A 26,555-nucleotide genomic window follows, 5' to 3' on the forward strand; every position below is an offset into this window, starting at 1 on the left:
CTTGAACGCCCTCAGATGAGTGCATGATCAAATGTTACTCCAAAGTCTACGCTGTCTTTTCTTAAACAAAGGGTTCAGTTCAAGACACTCTGTTTTACCTTCAAAGCGCTTCTGTGACTTTCCCTCATTTATTTCTCAAGGAAATGTTAGGTAAACCCTGTGCTGTACACTTTGCTTTTCTTGTGCTGGGGCTGTCTACATTTTTTTAAATCTAGAAGTGGGTGCAGATCTTTCTGGTTTGAGCCCTGCTGCTCTGGAATTCTCTTCCTAGTGTGCTTCAAGGAGAATGTATGTTAAGGTTCCTCGGATGCACACTTAAAACTTGGCTGTTTCAGTAAGCGTTTCATGATTCCCCCCCCTTCTATTCTAATGTAGTTCATGTGTGCCAGTTCAGCTCCAAGTAACAGTTTGATGTACGTGGGCTCTACACATTTTTTTTTTGTTTATAACACCTTTTAGGGGATAGTCAAACTATTTTTAAATTTGTAAAAATAAAATAAAAGCACTCCACTATTAAAAAGTTTTTATTTTTCTAGAACCCCTAAACCCTACGTGGGTTTAGGGGTTCTCAACCCCCACCCCATTATATTTTTTTTCATGGGATTAAATTATGTACAAGCTACTTGTGAAATGTTCCAGTACTTTTCATGGTTTCCCTCAAAGCCTGATGATCTTCAGAAGTGTAGCAGGTTCACCTGCTCCAAGATAATTGTGGGAAAAGTGTGGGACCATTGTTAACTTTTTCAGCACAGTTTCCATTGCGACATTTTTTCACTGGGCCAATCATTCACCACAACATTCATCTACATTTCACTTGGTTCCATTTTTCTATTCTGACCTTTCAAGTAGATTATATATTTTTTGAAATGCCATACAAAATACGGATAGGAATTTAGGGTTCCTAAACCCTCTGGATGAAAGTGCACGCTCGATACCAACTAGAGCCATTGGACCTGGTGGGGACTGCAGCCCATGAACCACCTAAGCAGTACAAGAAGATGGTGTGTTCTGGGTAACAATCAGAGCGCACTGTAAGGTATGTTTCATTATTTTATTAAAACCAACCTTCTATACTAGTGTATAAAATGTTTAGTCGGAACTATAAAAATATACTGTTAAAAATAATTGCAACAGTAATTTAGAATTCTCTTGCTTGAAAAGATGGAATCTGTCTGTAAGATCCAATCCTTTCGTGCCTCTAGTGAAGCTGTTTTAGCACCAGAAATCCCTGTTAGTTTCTACGGTGGCCTCCCACCCGTATACCTCATTTAGACAACAAAAGTGTTGTTCTATGAGAAGGTTGTTAGCTGTATCTGCTTAGTTGCTATGGTATCCCACCAAACCAATTAGGTCGGCTGGCTCAGATACCAGCCTGTGACCTCTGCGAAGGGGGTTTACAGCTTCTGCTTAAAAAGCACTTAGCTAAGTCAAGGCTGTGATGCAGAGAGCTTCGAAGAAGAAGCGAACAGTGAAAAAAATATTACTTGAAACGCATGCAGGAAGAGAAAAGCAAATACTAACACATTGCTCATAGGCACTGTCGGAAATCGCTTTGTGTAAATAATGTTCTCCTGGTGAAAGGGCAGAATGCCTTCACTAACACTGAAGTTGGCCAACAGCAGAAATGGGCTGTCCCTTTACCCCAGGATATATGCTAAGGTGGGTGTTAGAAAAGTGTGAATCGCACAATAAGAGATCAATGGTTGAAACAGTCTGACCATTTCCCTGATGCATAATGTGAATGTAACAATAACTGATTAATGGCTGAAGTGAACTGAACACTTTGTTGATGTCCTATGATGTGGTAGGTGGAAACAAAACGTGAATGTCACAGTAAAGGGTGTAAGTAAACAACTGGAGAGAAAGGGTCTCCGAGAGCACTCTCCGACCCCTTATTATAATTATATTTCAACAACTCGAGAGTGCCTGGTGGAATACATGAGGTGTACAAGTGACCATATCCCTGCTTGCCTAAGCTATAATATAGTTTAGTAAGCTAAGTGCAGTGTGAAAGGAAGAACCAAGGAATACCGAAAATAAGAATAATTAATTACTAACCGGAACCCTCACTCACCCTAAAGGTGACACGCTTCATCATAGGGTTCTCGCAGAAGGGACCGACTATTCCCTCCTGCGTGCTGCGACGCCTGCAATTGCAGCGGAGCTGTCCCAAAAATTTTTTTTTGAAGTTTTTTTACAAAAAAGGGTGTAACTAGTGAGTGTGCATGGTTAAAAAGTCACGACTACGCCCAGAATAAACTTTATTAATAGGTAAGCCGATCGTATTAAAAACAGTGGGGACACGTCGTGGGTTTATAGTAGAACCACAGTGTCCACAGTTCAAAAGGTCGACATGTTTCTGCTGTATATCGCTATTAGCTCAGCTTTCTTCAGGACCAGAGTGGAAAAAAGTCCCCGGGGGTCCACACTCGCTAAGGTGTGTCCGCACCATGGAGACATGTATAAAAAAGAAAGAGAGGAACAAAAAAGCAACGTCTAATTTGTACCATCTATAACTCACGGTTTTGCCGTAGTCAATACTCCTGCATATCGCCTGGAGACATTACCTATGGAACAATGCATACAAATCAACACATTATGTATACCAGCTGATTGTCATTACGCTATCCCTTGGATCAAAAATTAACGTAAAAGTCCATAACTCGAATGAATTTCAGGACGAAAACCAAATGCATGTAATTCTTATTGATATATCAATATGTAATAACAAATTTTTGCCCATTGTAAGCCTCTTCCCCTGAATATATGGTTGCAATTCACAAAAAATATATATCAAGGTCATGCTTTACTAAAAAATATATTTTAGATAGATGAACCCGTAATAAAACTAAGGCCCATGCTCGATGGTAACAGACATGGGACCTATGGGGACCTGGAACCCTCAGAAAGGATGAAGAGGAGGATGACTTACGTGACTCGTAGAAACGAATCACCACATGGATCGGCAGTGCGGCAACTTCTTCACGCTGCGCTCACACTGCAAAGTGGGGAATTAAACAAAGACAGAGACACAAAAATGTATGTGAAGAAAAACGGGCAATTGCAGGTGTCGCAGCACGCAGGAGGGAATAGTCGGTCCCTTCTGCGAGAACCCTATGATGAAGCATGTCACCTTTAGGGTGAGTGAGGGTTCTTTTTAGTAATTAATTATTCTTATTTCGGTATTCCTTGGTTCTTCCTTTCACACTGCACTTAGCTTACTAAACTATATTATAGCTTAGGCAAGCAGGGATATGGTCACTTGTACACCTCATGTATTCCACCAGGCACTCTCGAGTTGTTGAAATACAGTAAAGGGTGTACCTCAAAATGTATGCTGTGGTGGGTGAAAGCATAATGTGAATGTAACAATAACTGATTGATGTCGTGACCCGTGGGGGCTGGCCTCTTGGAAATGTCGGACAATTCCCCCTCCAAAAAATTACACTTCGTGCCTGGTGGAGGGGACATAGTGGGGGAGGGCTGCAAAAAACCATAGGCACAGGAGAGGCAAAAAGAAAATGACTGCCATGTTTTCCTTTTGCTGGCACCACTGGGTCATCTACTTTTCCCAAAAAAGAAAATCTCTCTGATCACTAGCGTGGATTTCTTGCCTAGGAATACAGCGTGGCAGGAATTCCTTTAGAAGAGACATTGCTGGAAAGGGTATACTCACTGTTGCAGTGATGGTTAACTGGCATCTCCACTCCCTCAGGGGGAGCTGGAGAGAAAATGCCTTTAACCCATGGACCCTTAATTAGCATCTGGACCCTTGCAGCCGTTCGTTAAACTAATGTTGGTGCGGCCGACACGCAATCTATTTTGCTGCATCTTTTTTTAATTTTTTTTATTGGTGTAGACTCCAGTTAAAGCAGTGGAGTTTCCCACAAGTTCTTATCCCATGTAAATCACGCTTCGGAAAGTGCTCTTGACACGAATATCGTGTTCATTGAACCGAAGTGGTGAATATTGTATTTCTATTTATGGTCTGCTATGAACACATACACTTTCAGGTGTACAAATGTTGAATTTGAATTTGAATTTAAAATACTTGTAAAGCGCTACATTCACCATACGGTTTATTGGCGCTATGGAGGCTAAAATAACAGAGGAGAGGCAATAGATGCTGGTGCGGTGAAAGGAAACAGGAGGACAATTTACAGAGGGAAGGCCTGATTGAATAAGAAAGTTTTGAGGTCTTTACGGAATACAGGGTAGTGCTTAGCCAACCGTATGTGGTCGGGGAGGGAGTTCCAGAAGGAGGGTGCCAAAAATGAGAAATTGGCCCCTCCCCACTTGTTGCGCTTAAATCGGGGTACCTGCAGAAGTGATTGAGATGATGAGCGAAGCTCTCTGGCAGGGACATATTCCCTTAACAGAGAGGCAATGAAGGCGGGAGCAGGGCCCTGGCGCGCCTGAAAGACCATACAACCTGTTTTGAAAAGGGATCGCTCCCTGACCGGCAGCCAGTGGAGCGTCTTCAATAGAGGAGTTGAGTGGTGAGAACGAGAAAGGCCGTACACTAATCGGGCCGCCTGGTTTTGGACCAGTTGAAGCTTCCGTAGGCTGTACGCCGGGATGCCGTTATATAGGGCATTGGCGTAATCCAGCCGGGAGATCACCAAGGCGGACATGATCAGTTTAAGTGCCAGGGGAGAAAAAAAACGAGAAACAGAGCGAATAGTGGGAAGAGTGAGAAAGCAAGAAGAGACAACAGAACTAATTTGTGATTGGAGGGTAAGATGATTGTTCATTTTGATGCCTAAGGTCTTAACTGTGGGAGAGGGAGTGGGAGGGGGACCAAAGTAAGAGGGCCAGAATAAAGAGTTCCAGGGACTGGAAGAACCACCCGTGAGAACCAACTCAGTTTTATCTGGGTTCAGCTTCAGATGGTTGTGGCTCATCCAGTCCCTAATAAAAATCATAATAGTCTGAAAGTTGGAAGTAGAATGGGGAGAAGAAGATAGATTAAAAATGAGCTGGAGGTCATCCGCATAGTTATATACGGTGACCTCCTGCTGCTGGAGCGCAAAGATTAGAGGATAGATATAAAGATTGAACAAAAGGGGAGAGAGGGAAGAACCCTGGGGAACACCACAAGTGACCTTAAGTGGGGTGGCAGAGAAATCCCCCAACCGGACCGCCTGGGTGCGGTCCCTCAGGAAGAACGATAGCCAGACCAGGGCTGAGCCCCCGATTCCCGCCGCTCCGACACGTGAAAGCAAGATGGAATGGTCCACCGTGTCAAAAGCGGCGGAGAGATCGAGGAGCACCAGGGCCTGGTGTTTGTTTTGGTCCATGCCCTCCCTGAGGTTATCCAGGACCGACACCACAACGGACTCAGTGGAGTGCCTAGGCCGGAAGCCCGCCTGACGAGACGCTAGGCCCCCATTCACTTCTACATGGGCGCTGAGTACCGATGTTACATGGCGCTCAAGCACCTTGCCCAAATAGGGCAACAGTGAGATAGGGCGATAGTTAACTGGGGCGGAAGGATCCGCACCAGGCTTCTTCAGGATAGGCACTATTGTAGCAGATTTGAGTGCTGGGATCACAACCCCCTGAGCAAGGGAACTGTTAAGAAAAGTGATCGGGGGCTCAGTGCAGACAGAGTAAATCTGTTGAATACGAGCCGGACAGATGTCCGCCGGGGAGCCTGACTTCACCTTGGGAAGTATTGCCAAGAACACTTCTTCGGTGAGAGGGGGGATCGAAGAAAGGCAGCGCTGGACAGTCGGGGGAAGAGGTTCAACAAAAGTAAGAGAGGGGGGTGGAATGTTGGCCTTGATGTTAATAATTTTTTCCAAAAAATAAGAATTCAACGAATCACATAAGGACTGGGTAGGAGGAGGTTTAAGTGTGGCCCTGTCAGAGAAGGCCAGATCGTGAATAATTGTGAAAATCTCCCTGGGTTTATTCTCTGCCACCAGGATTTTTGCTGAGAAGTGGGCTGTTTTGGCGCCTAGTATGGCTCTTTTGTAGTCGCCTAATAGTGTGGTGTAATGGATTTTCAGGAAAGGGCAGTAGTCCCTTCTCCATTGCCTCTCAGCCCGCCGAAGGGACAGCTTTTTTTCCTTCAGATCTTCACTGAACCACCGTTTTGACTCCTTAGGCCGTCTAGTTGAAATCCGACGTAGGGGGGCTACCGAGTCACAGCCTCCAGCAAGCCAGGTGTTGATGGAAATGGCTTGAGATGAGGAGGATAAGCCCACCAGGTTAGGTGAAGAGTTCAGGAGAGAAGAAGATCGCAAAGGGAAGTCGACACGGTTCCAATTCCGCGCCCAGGTGTTTTTGGCAAGCGGAACCTTAGCGACAGGGTTAAGGTGGAGGGAGAAGGAGATTAGAGCGTGATCTGACCAGGGGCATGGGGACACAGACATAGAAGAAACGGAAGTATTGAGAGACCAAACCTGGTCTAACACATGTCCTTGTATGTGCGTAGGGACTTGTATGTGGGAAACAAAATTCAGGGATTGAAGTGATTCTGTAAACTGCTTGGAGGAAGTGCACTCAAGGGGGTCCGTGGGCCAATAATTAAAGTCGCCTAACACTAGGACTGAGGCGTAATTGACCGCCAAAGTGGCCAATAAGTCCCGAAGGGCTGGCATGAACAAATGTGAAAACTGGGGCGGACGATACATTAGTAAACAAGTAAGTGGGGGAGAAAAGGTAGGAAAGCGGACCACAAGATGCTCAGTGGGGGTAATAAGAGGGGAGGGAAGAAGTTGAAAATTATACTCTGACCGGGCAATAATGGCCACGCCGCCCCCTATCTTACCCGCCGGGCGATCTGCACGGAGAGCCACATAAGAAGGGGGGAGAGCAGCCAGAAGAGAGGGCAGAGAGGACTCACAAAACCAGGTTTCGGTTAAAAACAATATGTCAGGCTTGTGAGAGTCAAGCAACACAAACAACTCCTGATGGTGTCTAACCGCTGACCTGGTGCTGAGCAGGATAATAGATAGAGGAGGAGAAGAAGATAAAGAGCCAGAGTGAGAAAAGGGCTGCGTCGAGGGTATCAGATGAGAGGAAGGGAGCTGAAGAGATGGAGAAGCGAGGCCAAGAGAGGAAATGTGGCTAATGATGGAATCGGACAGCGACCAATGGCCCTGTATAACTTTTAGATCCTCAGATGAATAAGAGATAGGAGAGGCATGAGAGCACGCCCCTAGCTCCATCCGGCCGCAGACAGGTGCAGACGGGCTTGACTTAGGCTCGACTTCGGCGCGCCTTCGTCGCGCCCGCTGCGCTCGTCCGCTGCGCTTCCTCATTGGGGGCCTTTAAATAGGGGTGGAGCGCGGGGGGTGTGGCGCCGAGCTAGGTCACCAGCCCAATGGAAAATGGCGCCTGCACACCACCGAGCCCTGAAAAGTAAGTGAGATTAGTCTCCTGTTGATTTTCAGCAGAGGTTAAAAACAAAACTATGGCAATTTAAAATGCAGTGCCACTGTTCTCAATCAGCAGGGCGCTACAAACACATACAGTAAATCAATGCTGCTCCTGACTGCAGACGCGAACCCTCTGCCACCGGGGTCGCCTGCCTCCAACAGCGAGCAATGGGAAGCCGCTCCTAAATAGGGGCGGAGCGCGGGGGTGTGGCGCCGAGCTAGGTCACCAGCCCAATGGAAAATGGCGCCTGCACACCACCGAGCCCTGAAAAGTAAGTGAGATTAGTCTCCTGTTGATTTTCAGCAGAGGTTAAAAACAAAACTATGGCAATTTAAAATGCAGTGCCACTGTTCTCAATCAGCAGGGCGCTACAAACACACACAGTAAATCAATGCTGCTCCTGACTGCAGACGCGAACCCTCTGCCACCGGGGTCGCCTGCCTCCAACAGCGAGCAATGGGAAGCCGCTCCTAAATAGGGGCGGAGCGCGGGGGTGTGGCGCCGAGCTAGGTCGCCAGCCCAATGGAAAATGGCGCCTGCACACCACCGAGCCCTGAAAAGTAAGTGAGATTAGTCTCCTGTTGATTTTCAGCAGAGGTTAAAAACAAAACTATGGCAATTTAAAATGCAGTGCCACTGTTCTCAATCAGCAGGGTGCTACAAACACACACAGTAAATCAATGCTGCTCCTGACTGCAGACGCGAACCCTCTGCCACCGGGGTCGCCTGCCTCCAATGTTACAAGGTCACTTCGAACCCCGAGGTCTAGTTTGGATTTAGCAGTTGTTTTCCACTGTGATTTTCCCTATTATGTGTTTTGCATCACTTGTAGTTTGCAAGATCTCTTTACAAGGGGTTCCAGTTGGTTTTTCCATGTACCATTTTCTAAGCATGTTTCTTCTTTAAAGAAGAAAGAAAACGATCGCTAGAAAATGCTTGACTACTCTACCTAGCTAATTTGAGTCAAGTGCTGAAAAGGTACTTTGCTCCCATCCAAGCTTGATGTTCCAAAATGTATGGGTGTACAGGACACCAGAGGTGAAAGACCCCATTTGACATGATTAGGGCCTTGTATCATCTGATTGGTCTGGGACCTCTCCAACTGAATTGCAGGAAGTGCGAAAATATCAAAACATTGTTATCCACCAATCATATGTACTACTAGATTCCTGCTCCATCTCCTTGAATCACCTTCTGCGGGGGATGCCCAAAATATGCTGAGGTGCATGGTTGATGATTGTATATAATATGGCACCATCATTCCATGGATTTATACTCTCTCATCTTGCACCAATGTCACCTGAAATACGCATTGCACACTTGAACCACTTTAAACTGAACTCTTGCTTAACATCTGAAGATAAATGCAAATCTTTCAGTACAGGAATAGTGATCCAAGGCAGATCGGTGACTAAAGTTGGCTATCTCCCAGCAGCATGGTCACATTACCCTTCCCTCCCATCGAACTTTAGGCCGATCTCCCTTCTTCCCTATCTTGGGAAGATTCTCGAGAGCTACGTGACATCCTGCCTCTCCAATTTCATCGAGGAGAACAACATCCTGGCCTCTCACCAGGCTGGCTTTCGACCTGGCCACTCTACTGAGAGTGTGGTCCTTGCGGTCCTGGATGAACTGAAAGGGAAGGCCGACAGTAATCTCCCCCAGGCCTTAGTCCTCTTGGATCTGTCCGCTGCGTTTGATACGGTCGACCATGCCATTCTTCTCGACCGTGTCAGCGCAGCGGGCATCCAGGGCACTGCCCTCTCCTGGATCGCGTCCTTTCTTCAGGGCAGATCACAGGCAGTTCACCTCTCTGACTTCTCTGCACCCCCCCTCCCGGTCACCTGTGGGGTACCCCAAGGCTCTTCTCTTTCCCCTCTTCTTTTCAATCTCTATATCCGCCCCCTCATTTTCTCCCTTCTCGAGCTGGGGGTCTCGGTGTACAACTACGCAGACTACCTCCAGCTCGTCTTTGATCTATCTTCTCCTACTTACTCTCTCCCCAAGTTCAGCTCTACTCTTGTCTTCATCTCCCAATGGATGAGCTTCAATCATTTGAAGCTCAACCCTGACAAGACAGAGCTTGTCCTCACTGGTGGTCCCTCTAACCCCTGGTCCTCTGTTCACTGGCCCCTTTCCTTCGGTTCTCCGCCCTCCCCAGTTTCTTCTGTCCGGACCCTGGGCATCAAGATCAGTAATGATCTTTCTATGCATGCGCACATCAGTTCCGTCGTCTCATCCTGTTTTCTTTCCCTCCGCCTCATTCGTAAAATTTCCCGTTTTTTTTTCTGTTGATGCCCTCAAAGTCATCATCTCTGCCCTTATCACATCCCGCCTGGATTATGGCAATGGCCTGTACGTAGGCATTCCGGCCTACGAAACTCGCCGGCTCCAGGCCATCCTGAACCAGGCGGCCCGTCTTGTTTTTCATCTTCCTAAGTTTTCCCACATCACTCCTGTCCTTAAATCCCTTCACTGGCTCCCCGTCCACTTCAGATCCCAGTTCAAACTTGCCTGTTTGGCTTTTCGGGCGCATGCCCGCTCCGCTCCTCTCTTTATCAATTCTTTAATCTCTTCTCATGCCCCTTGTCGTTCTCTTCGTTCGTCTTCTCTCTCTCTCCTTCACGTTCCCCGCTTCCGTAAATCCCGCACCGGAGGCACCCGCTTCTCGGTGCGGGCTCCCCAGATCTGGAATACTCTCCCTCTCTCTATTCGCTCCATTCCTATCTTCTCACACTTTCGTAAAGCTCTTAAAACTTTCTTCTTTCTTCCGGCTTTTCCTGGCTAAATTCCCCCGGACCCCTTGGCAGACACGGTTGTGCTCCTTAGCGCCAGGAAGCCGCTTGGCCGCAGTGCGCTCTAGAAATATTTTTTCATTTCATTTCATTTCATTACCAATCACTGAAGGAGAGTTCAGGTACGAGATCCTCATTCTTTTAGGAGTGTATGAATAATGGGTGATACATTTGAATTTACATATGCTTCTTTGATTTCGAAATTTGACTTTGAAGCTCTAGTGGGTGAAAAAGCTAAATGATGGAAAAGAAGTATAACAAAGTGCTGTTGCAAATACTGTTGTCAAAGTCAGTTGCTGTGCAAAAAAGCAAAATCCATTTGAGTTAAACATTATAGTATTAATCATCCCATCACGCTCTTTCAGGGCCTCGTGTGAATTTACATTTCATAAATGTTTAATTAACCTTCAACTCTTCTGCCAAATGTTGAAGCAGGTTCTGATTTCCAAAGAGGAGCACAAATAATGTCTGCTGCCAAAAATTGGCATTCTCGAGGCACGTTTTCCAATCGTTACTTTGACTGGTTTTGTGGTATCGACAACCACTGATAAAACATGATGTCGTTTATCCAGGCCTTTTTGTCGTTTTTGATGCTTCCACTCGTTTCACCCACAGTCTGACTCGTTCCCTTTTGCTAAACTGTTTTTTATCTTGAATCTGTCATGCTTATGGCCTTCTAATAATGTTTTTCTATTGGACTAATATGCCTATTTTGGAATTATTTAGTTCTGAAGGCAGTTGAAAATCTTGGGGTGAGCTACGTGAAATCCCAGGACCAGTACAAAATGAAGCTCGAAGGTGAACTGCGGAAGCTTAAGTTTCCATACAGGGTAAGTGTGACGCAGTGGTAGTAGCAACTGTATTACGAGTTGGCGGTTGTAAGGGGACTACATTTTTGCGGATATAATAAGTTAGTTACAGTTTGTTAAACTGTTTGTCACAGTGAACATCTTGTATGTTATTAGACACTGGGAATTTGTTGAGGAAATTTGTTAACTTTCACATTCCTTTTATTAACAACGGCTCAACAACGTTGGCTGTCATGAGCTTCTTACATTGTTACCAAGCACAAATAACACACCTTACAATGCATTGCTTCACAAGTTCTATAATTAGACTATCTCCGGCATGAGAGTAACTTCCGGACATATCTGAAATGTACATTATTATGGAAAGAACCATCTCCACTGATGTAGTGGGAACGCAACACTATATTGTTGTTGAAGCAGTAGTGCTGCTTGCCATATGGTTATTTATTTACTCTGGTTTATCTTTCAGCCACTCGTAGGTGTCATAACTGATGACGAATATGACAACAGGCGGAAGGACCACATTTCTCACTTCATTCTTCGCCTCGCCTACTGCCAGTCGTAAGTATACCAGAATTAGTACTCCATTTTTGTCACTAGTCTAAATTCTTGCTTTTCATGGTTTTGGTTTTTCAAATATATCGCTTAGTAGTACCAGTGGTAGTTTGTAGATGCTTGATAAACAATGATAACTAGCAAATTCATAAATACAATTTACACCAGAATACACCCGTATTGGGATTTTTCAGCGTAACGGACATAAAATGCAAGGTACATTATTCTGTTACAACAAATATTCTGAATTGAAGATGATGCATTTTAAAGAAAAGGGTTTTAAGACCTTAATTTAGAATTTGACCATCAATGTGTTTTTTTGTCAAATATTTAAAGTCTAGAATCTGATATCCTCTCTGTTTTTCCCCATTTTATATCTTCAAATCCTATTTAGTCTGATGAGAGGTAGAGAGCAAAATGCGTTTGTACTTAAACCTTGATGAAAGTCTGGTTAACTGGGGCCTAAATGCACAAAATTCTTTTCGCTTCAGAGAGATGGTCATATCTCTGTAGTTCCACTGTATATCGGAAGTCATGATTATTTTCTGTGTAAATAATTTTTCAGACTAACAAATAGTCTTTCCTCGATTTAAAGTTCAGTGCTGGGTGCGAGACCAACTTAACATTATATGGCAAACAACTTTGAGATGGTCTTTATTTGTGGCGTAAAGATAACATTTGTTCAAAGCTGAAACCCATATCTAGCCTTTACCAATGCGATTGGTTAATTTCTTAATTGGGTAGTTCCATGAAATCTTAGATTGCTAGAACTTCAGTGTGTGCACATCTTGTTCTCCTGCATCCAACGTATTTGATTGCATCATACCACAACATTCGATCACAAGAACCGTATTTATTTCTCTAAGGAAATTGGGCAGAATCTAGTTGTGATCAGTATCCAGTTGGCCCTGGGGGACACAACACTACTCACCTGGTACACTGGGAACTTGAATTATTGAACATTGCAGGAGAGTTGGCTGATCCCTCGGTTACCCACAAATAATTAGTGTGGATTTAGATCTAAATGTCCCACATTCTGCTCTCAGATTCATCATCTTTTATTTCTCCATTTACCGATCTCCCAACTTAGTGATTGTTTAAGTTGCCAAATGAAACTGTCAAACTCAGGATGATTAATGAAGCTATCCTCCCTCAGTCACCATTTAAAAAAACAGTTCACATAAAAGAGCATCAGTTTTCTAGATGTTTTAATACGTGAATTCCCAATTAAGTTTACACCTTGATGGGGCGTGGCCACCCAGGCGACCAAGATGGCCGCATCCAACTGAAGCTCCGCCGGTCGGGCGATCCAACTCGCTTCTCCCTCGAAGCAGCAGTGATTATTTTCACCCAGAGGCTGTTCGCCAGTGCCCGGAGGCTGGTGTGGCACGATGTGAGGCCTGAAACGGAGAGGGGCCCTGCTGGAGGAGACTCCGCGGCCCGACTGCGCTGGAGCCTTCCTGCGGCCTACTTCGCCTGAGCGCGGCGCCGCCGGGGACAAGGTGAGCCTGTGCCCCATGCTGCCCCCTTCCTTGCTGATACACCCTCCGCTGGCTGCCCGGGTTTTCTCTCGCTTCCTGCCCCTCGGCCGCTGCCGGTACGGTCTGGTCCCGGCGGCCGGTGTGGAGCCCGGGCCTTACTGGGCCTGTTCCGCGCCGTGCGGCCGGGGCCTAGAGTTGCTGGGCTGCCGGCTTTGGGGGGCGGGTTTGTGGGGAGGGCTCCGGGCGTTGGGCGGCGGTCGGGTTGTTGAGGCGGCGTGCGGCGGCTGGTCTCTCCCCCTCTGCCCCCCCCCGGGGGTGCCCTTAATCCAGCAGGCTTTGTGAGCCGGTTCTCGGCTCCTTCCCTCGCCGATGTGGGGCTTCTCTGCGGGCGCCTGCAGCCTGGCGGACTGGACTGGCCCGGCAGTTACCTGGCATACTCTCTCCAGCCCTGCAGATGAATAGGGCTCTGCTCCTTCGGCCGGCTCTCTGCTGCTCCACCATGGTGTGCTAGCTTGGCACTCCAGACTGCTGCAATGCCTTATCCCTCAATGGCTCTTGGCTCCTGATTTCCACCACAAATCCTCCGCGCCTGGATTGCCTCGGGCCTCCCTCCCTGCCACCGTGACACCACTGAGGGGCCCGCTGCTTGGTGGCTCACCGCCCCTTGTTTCTTTCTGGACACGGTTGTCCGCTGCTCGCCTCCTGTTCTCAATTGGCCCCATTGTGAGTGCGCCCTGGGCCTGCTCTCCTTCTCACCTGGTGTTACCTACCTGGCTTCTGGATCTACAGTCCGCCTTGCCTCGCCCGCCCTGCTTTGCTGCCCCTCCTTGGTCGGCCTTGCACGATCCTAGGTGCCATGTACCTTCAAGCCTGCGTTGCTGCTGCCCCTCTCTCCGTCTTGCGACAATGGTGAAAAAGGATCCCAAGCAGACAAAGCTCCAGTTTGGTAAGACGCAGGGAGCGGCGGCGGATGCCCAGTCGGATCTGGTCGTGGACGCTACACTCCCTCCAGAGGCGGATGGCTCGTCCTCCCTGGCCGCCGCCATGATGGCTGAAATGAGAGCGGGGTTCAAGGCTTTGGATGCCCGGTTTGACTACCTCCACAGAAAATTGGCTGACATTAACACGAAAATTCAGGGCCATGACCGTCGGCTGGATGAGTCCAGGGTATCTTCTGACCTTGAAGATGGGGCGTCCTCCTCTTTGAAACAGCTGGAACGGGTGGAGAAGATTCTTAAAGAAGTGGCCATCAAGAATGAGGATTTGTGGGGCAGAATAAAAGGTGTAATCCCTCCAATTAGGGTTCTGAAGGCACCAAGAATGTTTGCGGTGCTATCGGTTACAGAGGCGCAGGAGTGCCTCGTGATCGTGAATGGTCAAATGTACATTTAGACTGTCGATCAAGAATTGGGTCCAGAGGAAGGTTAAAATCACCCCCTACCACTAGTAGGTCGTCCTGTGGGATATTTTCCATGGCCCGGGCAATCGAGTCCCAGAAGTCCGGGTCGTCCGAGTTAGGCCCGTATATATCCACAATATGTATGGGGTCATCATCCCTTAAAAGATGTGTGATTAGCAACCTTCCCTCCGTATCGTGTGTTTGTGAGACAACAGCTAGATTCGATTTTTTTTGCGATCAGTGTGATTACACCACCTTTCTTGTTGTCAGCGGGGGAGCAGAGTGTGTGTGAGATCCAATGGAGGTTAATGAATCGTGTGTCTTCTTCCGATAGTTTGGTTTCCTGTAGTAGGAGGATATCCCCTTTTGACTTAGCAAGGTACTCAACGACTTTCCGTCTCTTTACCGGGTGATTAAGACCCTTAACATTCAGGGAGATTGTTAAGATTTTCTGAAAGGGACTTAGTGTCGGCCATCGGAGTCTGATTGGATCGTTGAGTGTGACAACCGTGCAGTATTATAGGGTGTAGGATGTACTGGTGTCCGCCAAGAAGGACTAGAGGATATTTTCAAGCCGGGGCTCATGTTAGTGTGTGAACCATGTAATCTAACATCGGTGTAGGATACTGCATCTTTGCAAGAAAATGAAACATAACAAAAAAAAACAAATAACATACATGTCAACTACCTTTTCACCCTCCCCCTCCTCCCCTCCCTCCTCCCCCCTTCACCAGTTCTTCAACCCTCCCCTCAACCCCCCTCCCTCCCCACCCCCCCTCAAAATACGTACGTGGGGAGAACGACGGCAGTACCGTCACTAGGCAAAACAAGGTTAATAAACAGCATATTACTAATGGCAATATCACAATCAGGATATTATGAGGTACTCAGAGCATCCAAGAGTGGGACAAGGATGGTATATCATAAGTTCTATGACCTGGGCTGTGAATAGCGGCCAAGATAGAGAACGTTAAGGATAAGGGATTCCAAAGGGGAAACTAAGATACAACTATGGAGCGTTATGGAATCACAAGACAATAAGTGTCAACTAGATGCACTCAGCAGTCATGACATATCTTTTTGCGTCAAATGAATCAATACAGCTTGAGTGTTTAAGAACCCTACCCAGGATGCTAGGATCAATTGGCAAAAGAGTCCCAATGTATTGCAAAAGTAAACAGATCATGTCAGAATATAGCACACAATATCAATGCGAAATGTGTACTCTATTGCCTACTTAAACAACAGTATTAGGTCAACAGTGAAATAACATATCAACGAGTTTTAGAGCTTATTACAAAATATTGGAGACTAATAATGTAAGATGACCTAAACTAATAATGTAAGATGACCCCCATATTCTTTTTGATCTCGCATGTTTTTATTGGATTATTTAAAGGATACAAGACAAAAGGATGCAATGTGGGTACATTTAGCGGGCAGGTGTACATACATCTGAACAAATCGAGATCTGAGATGTTGATAACATGACAAAACAATCGATAAGTAACTTGGCAGCTAGAATAGGTATTAGCATGTTCAGATGAGTCCGAGTATTATACAGGCACCCTTATTATTAACACAAGGCTATGAGAAGGGGAAGGTCAAGAAGAAGGAGAAGTATCAGATACGGAGAAGAAGATAAAGATAAGAGGGAGAAGAAGAGTAAGAGGAAGAGTAGTAAGAAGAAGAAGAAAGTGCACCACGTCATAGTGACTAGAAAACATGTTATCTCCACCCGTCCTGGGAACTCTAAGCAGAGTGTGTATGGTCAGGAACCAGGGCCATTCACGGAGGTTTATGAGCGCTGAAGTAGTTATCCAGTGTGATCCATATCTCCCTTCGCGCTGGGCCCCAAGGTGACTGCTGTAGAGTAATATTGTCTGCCCCTCGGAGGTTAATCGCCCAGTTCAACCAGCATGCGAAGTTGGCCTTCTTTGTATCTTTCCAGTTGTTAAGTACAACCTTAACAGCCGCTATGAGTAGGAGGTCTAATAGGGCTCTGTCAGATTCAGTTAGGTGCTCAGCTTTGATGAAGCCAAACACTAGAAAGGGAAGTTCTTTTGGGGGTTTTAATGGCGAATAAATTGTGTATGAATTCAAAAATACTCTTCCAGTAGGCAGAGACACACTCCCATTGGAGGATTAGATGGTCCAAATCCCCTTCCGCACGCTTGCAGTTCCAGCAAAAGGCATCAGGGCTGATTTTGTGTGCATAGAGGCGAGCCGGCATCCAGAAGACCCTGTGCATGAGCCAGAATTTGGTCTGTGAAAGCGTAGGGCTTATTTTGCGACACATGCAAGATTTCTACGCCGCGGACCAATCCTGTTCAGAGATATTAAAGGAGGCGAGAGAGAGGACCAAAACTGCGTAGTGTGTTTGATTAGTCTGGATGGCTGTGGGCCTAGCATTTTATACATCTTCGAGACTTGATGACCTATTCTATTTAGTCTGGAGAAAAATGATGGCAGCGATGGTGGAGTGGAGGACAGATTCGCTATAGTAATGGCTGATTTTATGTTAAGAAAGGTGTAGAAGTCGGAGGGTTTGATCCCGAATTTTCATTGGACTTCTGAAAAAGGAAGGGAGTACGCACCTTCATAAAGTTGGTACGGAAAGTGGATACCTTTCTCAATCCAGGAGTGGTTGTGTAGTGGTTTGCCTTTATATGTAATCCTAGGGTTATAACAAATTGGTTCCCATCTAGACCGACGTATTGACGCGTTCAGCAGTTTGTCAATTTTAAACAAGGCCAACTTGGTGTAAATAAATATGGATTTAGAGCATGAGATTTGATTCGTTTTTGACAGTACTGAGAGTGGAGGGGTATCCCCCAGGAGGGCCCTTTCTATGTCTAGCCACACAGGTGAGTACCCGTCGGGGGGGGGGGGGGGGGGGAACAGCCAATATGAGCCTTGTTTGGCTAAGAAGGCCGTTTGGTATCTTTTAAAGTGTGGAAGGTTGACCCCGCCAAGTGACTTGTCCGACCTTAGTTTCTGTAAGCTGATCCTTGCTCTTTTACTTTTCCAAATGAAATTTGAGAGCATCTTATCAAGTTTGTGGTGGAACTCGTGGGATAGCGTTAGGGGTAGCATAGATATTAAATAGTTGATCAGAGGCGCAGTCATCATTTTAATGGTCTCGATTCTACCCCAGCAGGTAATTAAACGGGGTGTCCACACGTCTAGTTGTTTTTTGATTTTCTCAAGGGTCGCGTTTTCCTTCTGTTGGAGGGTCTCAAGCGTGGAGCTACCAAATTCTATACCTAGGTACTTGATGAAGCTACTTTGCCAACAGAGTCCATATGTGCCTAACACCTCTCTGTTGGTAAAGATGTTCAGAGGTTTTACTTCGGATTTATCCCTGTTTAGCTTGTAGCCGGAATGTGAGGAGTAAGTTTCGATAGATGACATCAGAGATGTCATCTATCGAAACAAGATAGAGATATCTGGTTGTTCAGTGACCATCAGGATATCATCTGCATAAGTCGCATGTTTCACATTCGTGGCGCCGAATGATATACCAGTAATGTTTTGATTTGGTTTAATCTCCGGAAGGAGTGGTTCTAGAGCCAATAGGAAAAGAGCAGGCGAAAAGTGTCTCGAGCTCCTTTACCCTTCTCATTGAGGAAACCGACATTGTCCCGAAACTAGTCTCCGACCACACATGTATTAGCACCAAACTTGCTGGTTTCCGTTCGATTCTGCCACCTAGGAGATGGCGCTTCAACGAAGAAATCTTAACCGACCCTGATAACAAACAACAGATAGCAAAGGCCATAGAAGAATATATTTTACTGAATGATACCTGATACAGCTCCCTCCACTATGTGGGATGCGCTTAAAGACACAATTCGTGGTGTTATCATTAACATTAGAGCCAAAACCAACAAGGAACTAAATAAAGATTTAGTAAACCTCGAAGAAGATATTAAAAACTTAGAAGCGAACTACAAGTCCAACCCTGACAACACAGCAGCCCTTGACCTTTTAGTCAAGAAAAAATATGAATACAATGCTATTACTAGCAAACGAGCTGGGGTTTGGATCAATAGATTCAAAGCCCTAAAGTTATGTGAAGGAAACATGGCTGGGAAACTCCTTGCTTCATATCTTAAACAGAAACTGACCACTATCACCTCAATCAAAGACCCAGCAAATATTGTTCACACTAAGCAAGCCAAAATTAAAAGTATTTTATGAGGACCTGTACAAAAATGATCTGACCTTTGACAAGGAAGCCTGCGATAATTACCTGGAATCCGTGAATCTCCCTAAACTTTCAAAGGAGGACAATACACACATAGGCTCCCCCATCACAAACACAGAGATCTTGTCTTCCATAAAAACGCTTAAAAGTAATAAGACCCCCGGCCCGGATGGTTTTTCCGTGGCCTTCTACAAGGCCTTTGACAAACCACTTACCCCCACCCTCCGGGCGCTCTTTAACTCAGTAGCAGCCAATTGCAGCATCTCCCCTTCCATGAGTGAGGCTACCATAATCGTGATCCCCAAAGATGGCAAAGATCCACTTTTAACCAAGAATTATCGCCCCATCTCATTGATAAATCTAGATTTCAAAATCTATGCTAAGATCCTAGCAACAAGACTCAATGCCCTGCTTCCCAAATTGATTAGCACCTCACAAGTAGGGTTCTTAAAACATCGGATGTCAAACGATAATACCAGGCTCTTATGTCACATCTTAGAAAAAGCCAAGACCTCACCCGCTCCAATGGTTGCCATAACCTTGGATGCCGAAAAAGCCTTCGATAAGGTTTCTTGGACATTCCTACAGCATTGCATGCAATCCTTTAATCTAGGCCACACGTTCATCAATATGGTAATGGCCCTATACTCCTCCCCGTCCGCCAGAATCGCCATCAATGGCACCCTTTCTAACCCATTCTGCCTTTATCAAGGTACTAGACAAGGCTGCCCTCTTTCCCCTGCATTGTTCCTCCTGGCCCTTGAACCCCCTCTAACTGACATCAAACGCACTAAAGAAATAGCGGGTGTGACCTTCAATGAAACTCAGGTGAAACTAGCGGCTTACGCCAACGACATTTTAATAGCAACTGAAGACCCTGAGAACTCCATAAAAGCCCTTATGTCATCAATTGACAGGTATTCGTCCCTCTCCGGTTACAAACTAAATCGGGACAAATCGGAGGTCAAACCTCTTGATGTGCACACCACCAGAAACGTCCTCGGTGACTCTGGCTTGGCTTGGCAAAGTGGTGTTATCAAATATTTAGGAATTGAGTTTGAGGACTCCCTGATTGGTACGCTTCGCCACAATGAGTCCTCCACCCTTGACAAAATTAAGCGACTCCTAGATGGTTGGTCCCCTCGGTTCATCACTTGGTGGGGCCGGATTGAAACCATCAAGATGATGATTTCCCCCTTTGTCAATTACCTCATCACCATGTTACCTCTCACACTTTCCCGGGACTTTCACCATAGGCTTGACACATTGATATCCACCTTCTTATGGCAAGGGAAAAGAGCCAGAATCAGTCTGAAAAAATTGCTACTTGACAAATCCCAAGGAGGGATTAACCTAGCAAACTTTACCAAACGGCTTTCCTTGCCAGACAGGGCTCACACTGGCTGACGCCTCAGCCAGGATACACCCCTGTGTGGCTTACGGTAGAAAGGGCCCTCCTTCAGTCCCTTGACTCAACCTCCTTCCTGACCATTACATTCCGTCCCTCCTTCTGCTCAGGATCCATTTTTAAAACCACAAAAGCAGCCCTTTTGCAAGTAAGCAGACACCTACTGCATCAGTTCAAAAGAACAAAATGGGAATCCTTATGGCACAACCCTATTTTGACATATAAAGGGAAACCTCTATACAACGATACTTGGGTTGCGAGAGGCTTGTTCTTCCCACACCAGCTGTTTAATGACGCCGGTCCGCTCCCTTTTACTGAAATACGAGACCGATATGATCTTCCAGATATAGAATTTTATAATTTCTTCAATGTCAAGGTGGCTATCTCCAAAGCCAAGCTCAACAGCACTCCTTCCCTCCCTGCCTATCTAGCGAACCTCAACAAACTTGGCCATCAGGTCTCTAAGCTATACAAGCTGATGCGTCCGCAGCAGCCCACCCTGACAGAATCCATGCGCCTCTTTTGGGAGTCCTACTCATCTACACCAACCTCGAAGGTGGAGTGGGCCAGAACTTGGGAATCCACCACACGTCACAAAATTAGCCCTACTCTCGCCCAGACTAAATTCTGGCTCCTCCATAAAGCCTTCTGGACCCCCCAAAATCTCTTCTTACATAACATTAGGGACGACGATACATGTTGGAACTGCACAGAGGAAGGAGGCGATTTCGAACACTTATTATTTAAGTGTACCTGCGTTGCAGGCTATTGGGAAATTTTTTTTGAATTCATCGCCAAGGTGCTCCCCATCTCCCTACCACGAGAATTTTCCACCCTAGTATTGGGCTCTGCCAAGGCTGATATACTTAATGATAACGATAAGGTATTGCTTGATATACTAGTCACCGCTGCTGTTAAAATAATCCTAAACAATTGGAAGGACACCCACAAAGCATCTGTCCCGCATTGGCTTAACTGGGTCTCCAATTTAAGAGGTGCCGACAACATTTCACTCATAAACACCCCTTGGCGCCCCCCACACAGGAAACTGTGGTCCCTGCTAGACAAATACTTTAACCTCCATAAACCACCATGATCACCCGAACTAGCTCAGGGCTCTCCTGCGCCCCTCCTCTCACATCTCACTTGGTAGTGTGCACAGTTCTCGTACTTGCAATGTTGCATCCAAACACCGATGTTCTTTCTGCATCAATACGTCTGATACATAGCATTGTTATTATTATTATTTCTATTTGTGTTAATTGTGATTTCAGATGTATGTATTGTCAAATTTCATATTTTCATATTTTTCATGATTTGTATTTTTCATGATTTATGTATGTCATGTTTTCTTCTGTTTGAAAACTCCCAATAAAAAACTTTTGTGGAAAATAAAAAAAGTGAGGATTTGGAGGCCAGGGGGCGCCGTACCAATGTACGCATACTGGGTGTTCCGAAGACGACTGCCACCGGTCGTATGGATTCATTAGTTGAGCAGCTGCTTTCCGATCTTTTTGGCAGAGAAACCTTCACCCAGGACTTCGTGGTTGAGCGCGCCCATAGGTCGTTGGGCCCACGCCCCAGGCCCGGCTTACCTCCTAGGCTCATCATCGCTCGGCTCATGAACTTTAGGGATAGAGACACTGTGTTGCGTGCTGCTCGTGAGATGGGAGAGGTCCGGTGGCAGGGGAACAGGTTGTCGTTTTTCCCAGACTTCACCATCATGGTACAGGAGGCCAGGCGCAAGTTTCAGAGCGTTAAGGCGATGCTTAAGAATGTGGGACTCCGTTATGGAATGTTGTACCCAGCTCGTCTTTAAGGTGGACATTAACGACAGACCGCAGATTTTCGACACACCAAATGAAGCACAGGAGTTCTTCAGAGACTACAAGAAAGATCACACCGGTGCAGCAGGATGGTCCAGATCTACTTCCCCCATCAATGCAGGCGTCGCAGTCCAGCGCTGACCTTTTCTCCCAGACCGGGGCTGGCTAATGGTCGCTCACATTGATATGTTCCTTTAATGTGTCTTAATATCGATGCTGGTTTCCTTTTTCCTCTTCCACTTTTCGCGCACGCTGCTTTGTACAATGCTTAATTGTTGATATGCCCGACTGGCGTGGCGTTGCCACGCTCCATGGTGAATACCTTTGTGGTTGGAGTTATGTTTCGTTATGTTTAGGTCTGCCTCTTTCTGGGGTGTTAGAGGTTGGTTGGGGAGTGGTGGTGGTGGGGGGGGGGGTTGGTTTTTTGTTTTGCAATGGTTTTTCCAGTTTACAATCGGTGCTGATTAAGATATGTAATGTGATGCATGCATACACAGCTATGACAGGTTTGATGCAGTTTGGATGGCACAGCTAGGGAATGTGCCCGGTCCTTCCGGGCTCTCTTTGTTATCATGGAATGTACGTGGCCTACATAATACTAGGAAGCGCAGGCAGGTCCTGAACTATGTGGCACGGCACAAGGCAGATAACATGTTTATGCAGGAGACCCACTTATCTGGCACGGACGGTGCTCTGATGGCTTCTGGCTGGGGACCCCACAGGTTCTTTTCCAACTATAGTAGATAAGCGCGCAGGGTTTCCATCTTTATTCACAAGAGAGTTCAGTTTGCGCACTTCACCACACATCAGGACCCTGATGGCAGCTTTTTAATTATCACTGGGTTATTGATGGGACACAAGGTTACCTTGGTGGGGGTATATGGCCCAAACACTGATTCCCCGCCTTTTTTCACTCCCTATTGACTCGCCTCCTTTCCATCGACGCCGGACTTTTGACCATGGGTGGTGACTTCCATCTTTTGATGGACCATTCTAGGGACAGCACTGCCTCATCCCCCGACACTAAACTACACGCCAGACAGGCACTAAGGGAGATTTGTGCTCAATACTCCTTAGTGGACGTGGAATTACATCTCCACGCTCAACATCCTGCATTCACTCACTATTCTGGGTTCCACAACACTTGGACGAGAATAGACTATTGGCTCGTTTCTCCTGGGGTGGTGGGTTGGTTGGGGAAGGTCTTGACTCTTCCCCGCACCCTCTCCGATCACTCCCCAGTGATCCTCCAGCTCCTCATTCCTCGGGCGGGTGGCTTTGAGAGACAGTGGCGATTTCCGGGCCGTGCCCTGCTAGACTCTGTTTTTAACGAAGAAGTCCGTAAGGCGATCGAAGACTATTTTGACTTGAACACCGGTTCTGTTGACACATGGGCGGTCTTGTGGGAGGGCTTCAAAGCATATATCGGAGGAGTTTGTATCTCAAAACACGCCGGCGTCTTGCGGGATCTACGCTCTACGCTCTACGCTTGGCCGCATTGAGAAAGATATTGCTGCTATTGATCGCTATATGCTTGACTCCCCCACTGAGTCCTTGACTACGCGTAGACGAACTGTGCGTGGAGTTTAGATACGCGGCTGATACGGAACTATCGTTCCTTAATAAGCATTGTGTGGCGCGGCGGTACGGTGAAGGGGAGCGCCCAGGTAGGCTCCTGGCAAATAAATTATGTTCCGCCCGAGGCCCCACCTATATCGTCTCTATGGCTGGGCCGGATGGCACCCCTCTACAGTCCACCCCGAGGTTTGCGATCTGTTTATTTCCTATTACAAATCCCTGTACACTTTTCGCCTGTCCGGAGACTCTGGAAATCAGGAGTCCTATTTATCCGAAGTGGCCCTGGTTTATTTAGAAAAGTATATGCAAGACTTCCTTTTGACTCCCATCACCCCCGATAGTATCATCGAGGCTATCGACTCCTTGCGAGTGTCTTCTGCCCCCGGTCTTGACGGCTTCTCTGACTATTTTTATAAAGCATACAAAGACATTTTAGTGCCCCGTCTAGTGGAGGTTTACGCTGAGACTCTGGAAGTGGGTATCCTCCCCCCGACCTTTCGGGAAGCGGTGATTATTCTGCTGCCCAAACCTGGGAAGGACCCCATGCTTTGTGGCTCTTACAGAACGCTATCCCTCTTGAATCTGGATTATAAAATCCTGGCCAAAGTCATTGCCATCAGACTATCACTAATGATGGAATTCATCATATCTCCGGTACAGTCTGGCTTCGTTCCTCACAGATCCACCTCGCTTAATCTGCGGACGTTATTCACAGTATTGCACCAAATCAAACCCTCCACCCCTACGGCCGCGATCTTGCTCTCGACGCTGAAAAGGTGCTCGACTCTCTCGAATGGCCCTTTTTTTTGTCCATCATGCGCCATATGGGCATGCCAGAATGCTTTGTCGCGACGGTTGCTTTATTATACACTAAGCCAATGGCCCGACTTCGCCTCAACGACACGCTTTCAGATCCGTTCCCTTTATCGCGTGGTACACGGCAGGGCTGCTCTTTATTCCCTCTTCTTTTCATTTTGGCCATGGATCCCTTAGCTAGGCAATTCCAGGAGAACCACTTGCAGCACGGTCTGCAATTCCGCACGGGCCCCCTGTTGTTATCAATGTACGCAGATGACACTGTTATATGTTCGTATGCCCCAAGACAATTTAGTTCCCTTAATTCGTGAAATCATTCGGTTTGGTGAGTTCTCTGGCCTCCACATTAATTGGCTTAAGTCCGTTATTTTCCCCCTTACGACTGGCACCACGCCCTGGCAGTGTGAATTTCCGTTGCAATGGTGTGATGACTCGGTCAAATATCTCGGGGTCCACATTCATCTGGACACCAACTCCATCCTTCGCCTTAATTATGGTAGCGCTATTGGGTCATTGGAGTTGCAGGTCACGAGGTGGCTCTGTCTGCCTTTGTCCATGGCAGGTCGAATTGCCATTATTAAGATGATTGTGTTGCCCCGCTTTTTGTATTATTTCAACATTCCCATCCCCCTCACCAAGACCTTTTTTTCGCAGCTTCGCTCAATATTGCTGCGCCTGGTTTGGGGGGACAAGACACCCCGGGTCAGTTGGAAGATACTGACATTGCCGCCGGACAGAGGTGGACTAGGTGTCCCAGATTTTTATTTATATTATTTAGTCGCGCAGTGTTGCTACGCATACGCCTGGTTCCACCCGGACGCACGCATCCCGTATTTGAAACCGTAGGCCGATCTTGTACTTACACGACAACTTCTCATCCTCCTCCCTTCTGGTTTCCCTCGAGATCCCCGAGATGTCCAGACGGTCTCTACCACGTGCTGGGCTTGGAGTAGACTGCGCCGATTTTTGGGACTTGACTCCTTATATTCCCCTGCTTTGCCCTTGCCTAATTCCTCTTTGCTTCCGATCACCGGGGAAACTCTGGTCAAGCGCACCTTGGAGAAATTTCATATATATGCACTTGGGGACCTGTTCCCTGACTGACATGCATTTTCACTGACCGAAGACGCTCGCTTCAGTGAGCGTTCTTTTATGGACACATTTATCCTGACCCGGATGCGCTCGGCTCTAAGAGCCGGATTCGGGTCTTTTCCTGTTGCCCGAGTTGAAACCCCTCCCCTCACCCTATTGATTCAGAACCCAAACGGCGCCCATCTAATATCCAAGCTTTACAGGATGTGTGGATCACTTACACCCTTAGACGACTCCAAGACCCGGACTGCTTGGGAGGCGGACTTGGGAGGCCCGATCCTGGACGACCAGTGGGAGTTGGGCCACAATGGACATCTCCTTGAATAGTAGACATAAATTACTCCACTTTAAATTCCTTCGCCGGATGTATTTCACTCCAGCCCGCGCACATAGAATTGACAGTTCCAGGCCCCACCATTGTCAGAAATGTTTAGCTCCCTTTGCTGACTTTGCGCACCTCACCTGGACTTGCCCTAAGATCCACCAGTATTGGTTGAGCATTCATTCCACTTTGGGGGACATATTATCCATGCAACTCCTACCAATCCCTGAGATCGCTCTTTGGGATATGTGGCGAACTTTCCCAGAAAGGTCCGTAAGCTGGCTGCGCTGGGTTTCCTCTTGGCCAAGCGAGAGATAGCACTGTTATGGGGCAGTAGACGCGCCCCCGTCGTTGCACGCTTGGTTACAGAGCCTTGCTTTTCGCAACGTGAATTGCGAGGAATTTAGTACCCTGCTTCCCCGCTCATCCAGGCCTGTTGATATTTGGGGTCCATACATGGATTATATCTCCAGGCGTCAGGCGATGCATGATACCCCAGAGGGTGTGGGCTAGCTCCTCATTGCCCTGGTGACCGGCTTATAGGGCACGTATTTGAATGCTATGCGTATTGCATTTTCTGTCATTATGTTCAGATGTATATTCTCTCTTTTGGTCACGGCATATTATTCTTTGTTACCATTTTTGGTACTTTTTGTATGTTTGATATGTTTTTTATTAATCCTTCACAAATTGTGATACAGCTGACTGCATTGTATCTTTACTGTTATGCCTTCATTGCAAAATTGGAAAATAAGAGTTAAAAAAAAAAAGTTTACACCTTGATCATCGAAGTAAGACAAAATCTGTGGGGGAGGGTTGGTGGTCACAGAGCTGCAGGGTTGGATTTCTAACACTCGGATGCAAGGACACCGTTC

At 46.7% G+C, this 26,555-nt stretch overlaps 1 protein-coding gene across 4 annotated transcripts in view; it reads left to right on the forward strand.

The window, feature by feature from the left end:
- PRIM2 (DNA primase subunit 2) overlaps positions 1-26,555 on the forward strand; it is a 1,274,342-nt gene that overhangs the window by 218,769 nt on the left and 1,029,018 nt on the right. For all 4 annotated transcript variants that reach the window (XM_078647995.1, XM_078647996.1, XM_078647994.1 and 1 more), the window contains 2 exons: positions 10,911-11,014; positions 11,463-11,554. In XM_078647995.1, the coding sequence (XP_078504121.1) occupies positions 10,911-11,014; positions 11,463-11,554 (196 nt within the window). The remainder of the gene's footprint in view (positions 1-10,910; positions 11,015-11,462; positions 11,555-26,555) is intronic.

The sequence above is a fragment of the Lissotriton helveticus genome, chromosome 6 (genome assembly GCF_964261635.1).
Source record: "Lissotriton helveticus chromosome 6, aLisHel1.1, whole genome shotgun sequence".
Lineage (NCBI taxonomy): Eukaryota > Metazoa > Chordata > Amphibia > Caudata > Salamandridae > Lissotriton > Lissotriton helveticus.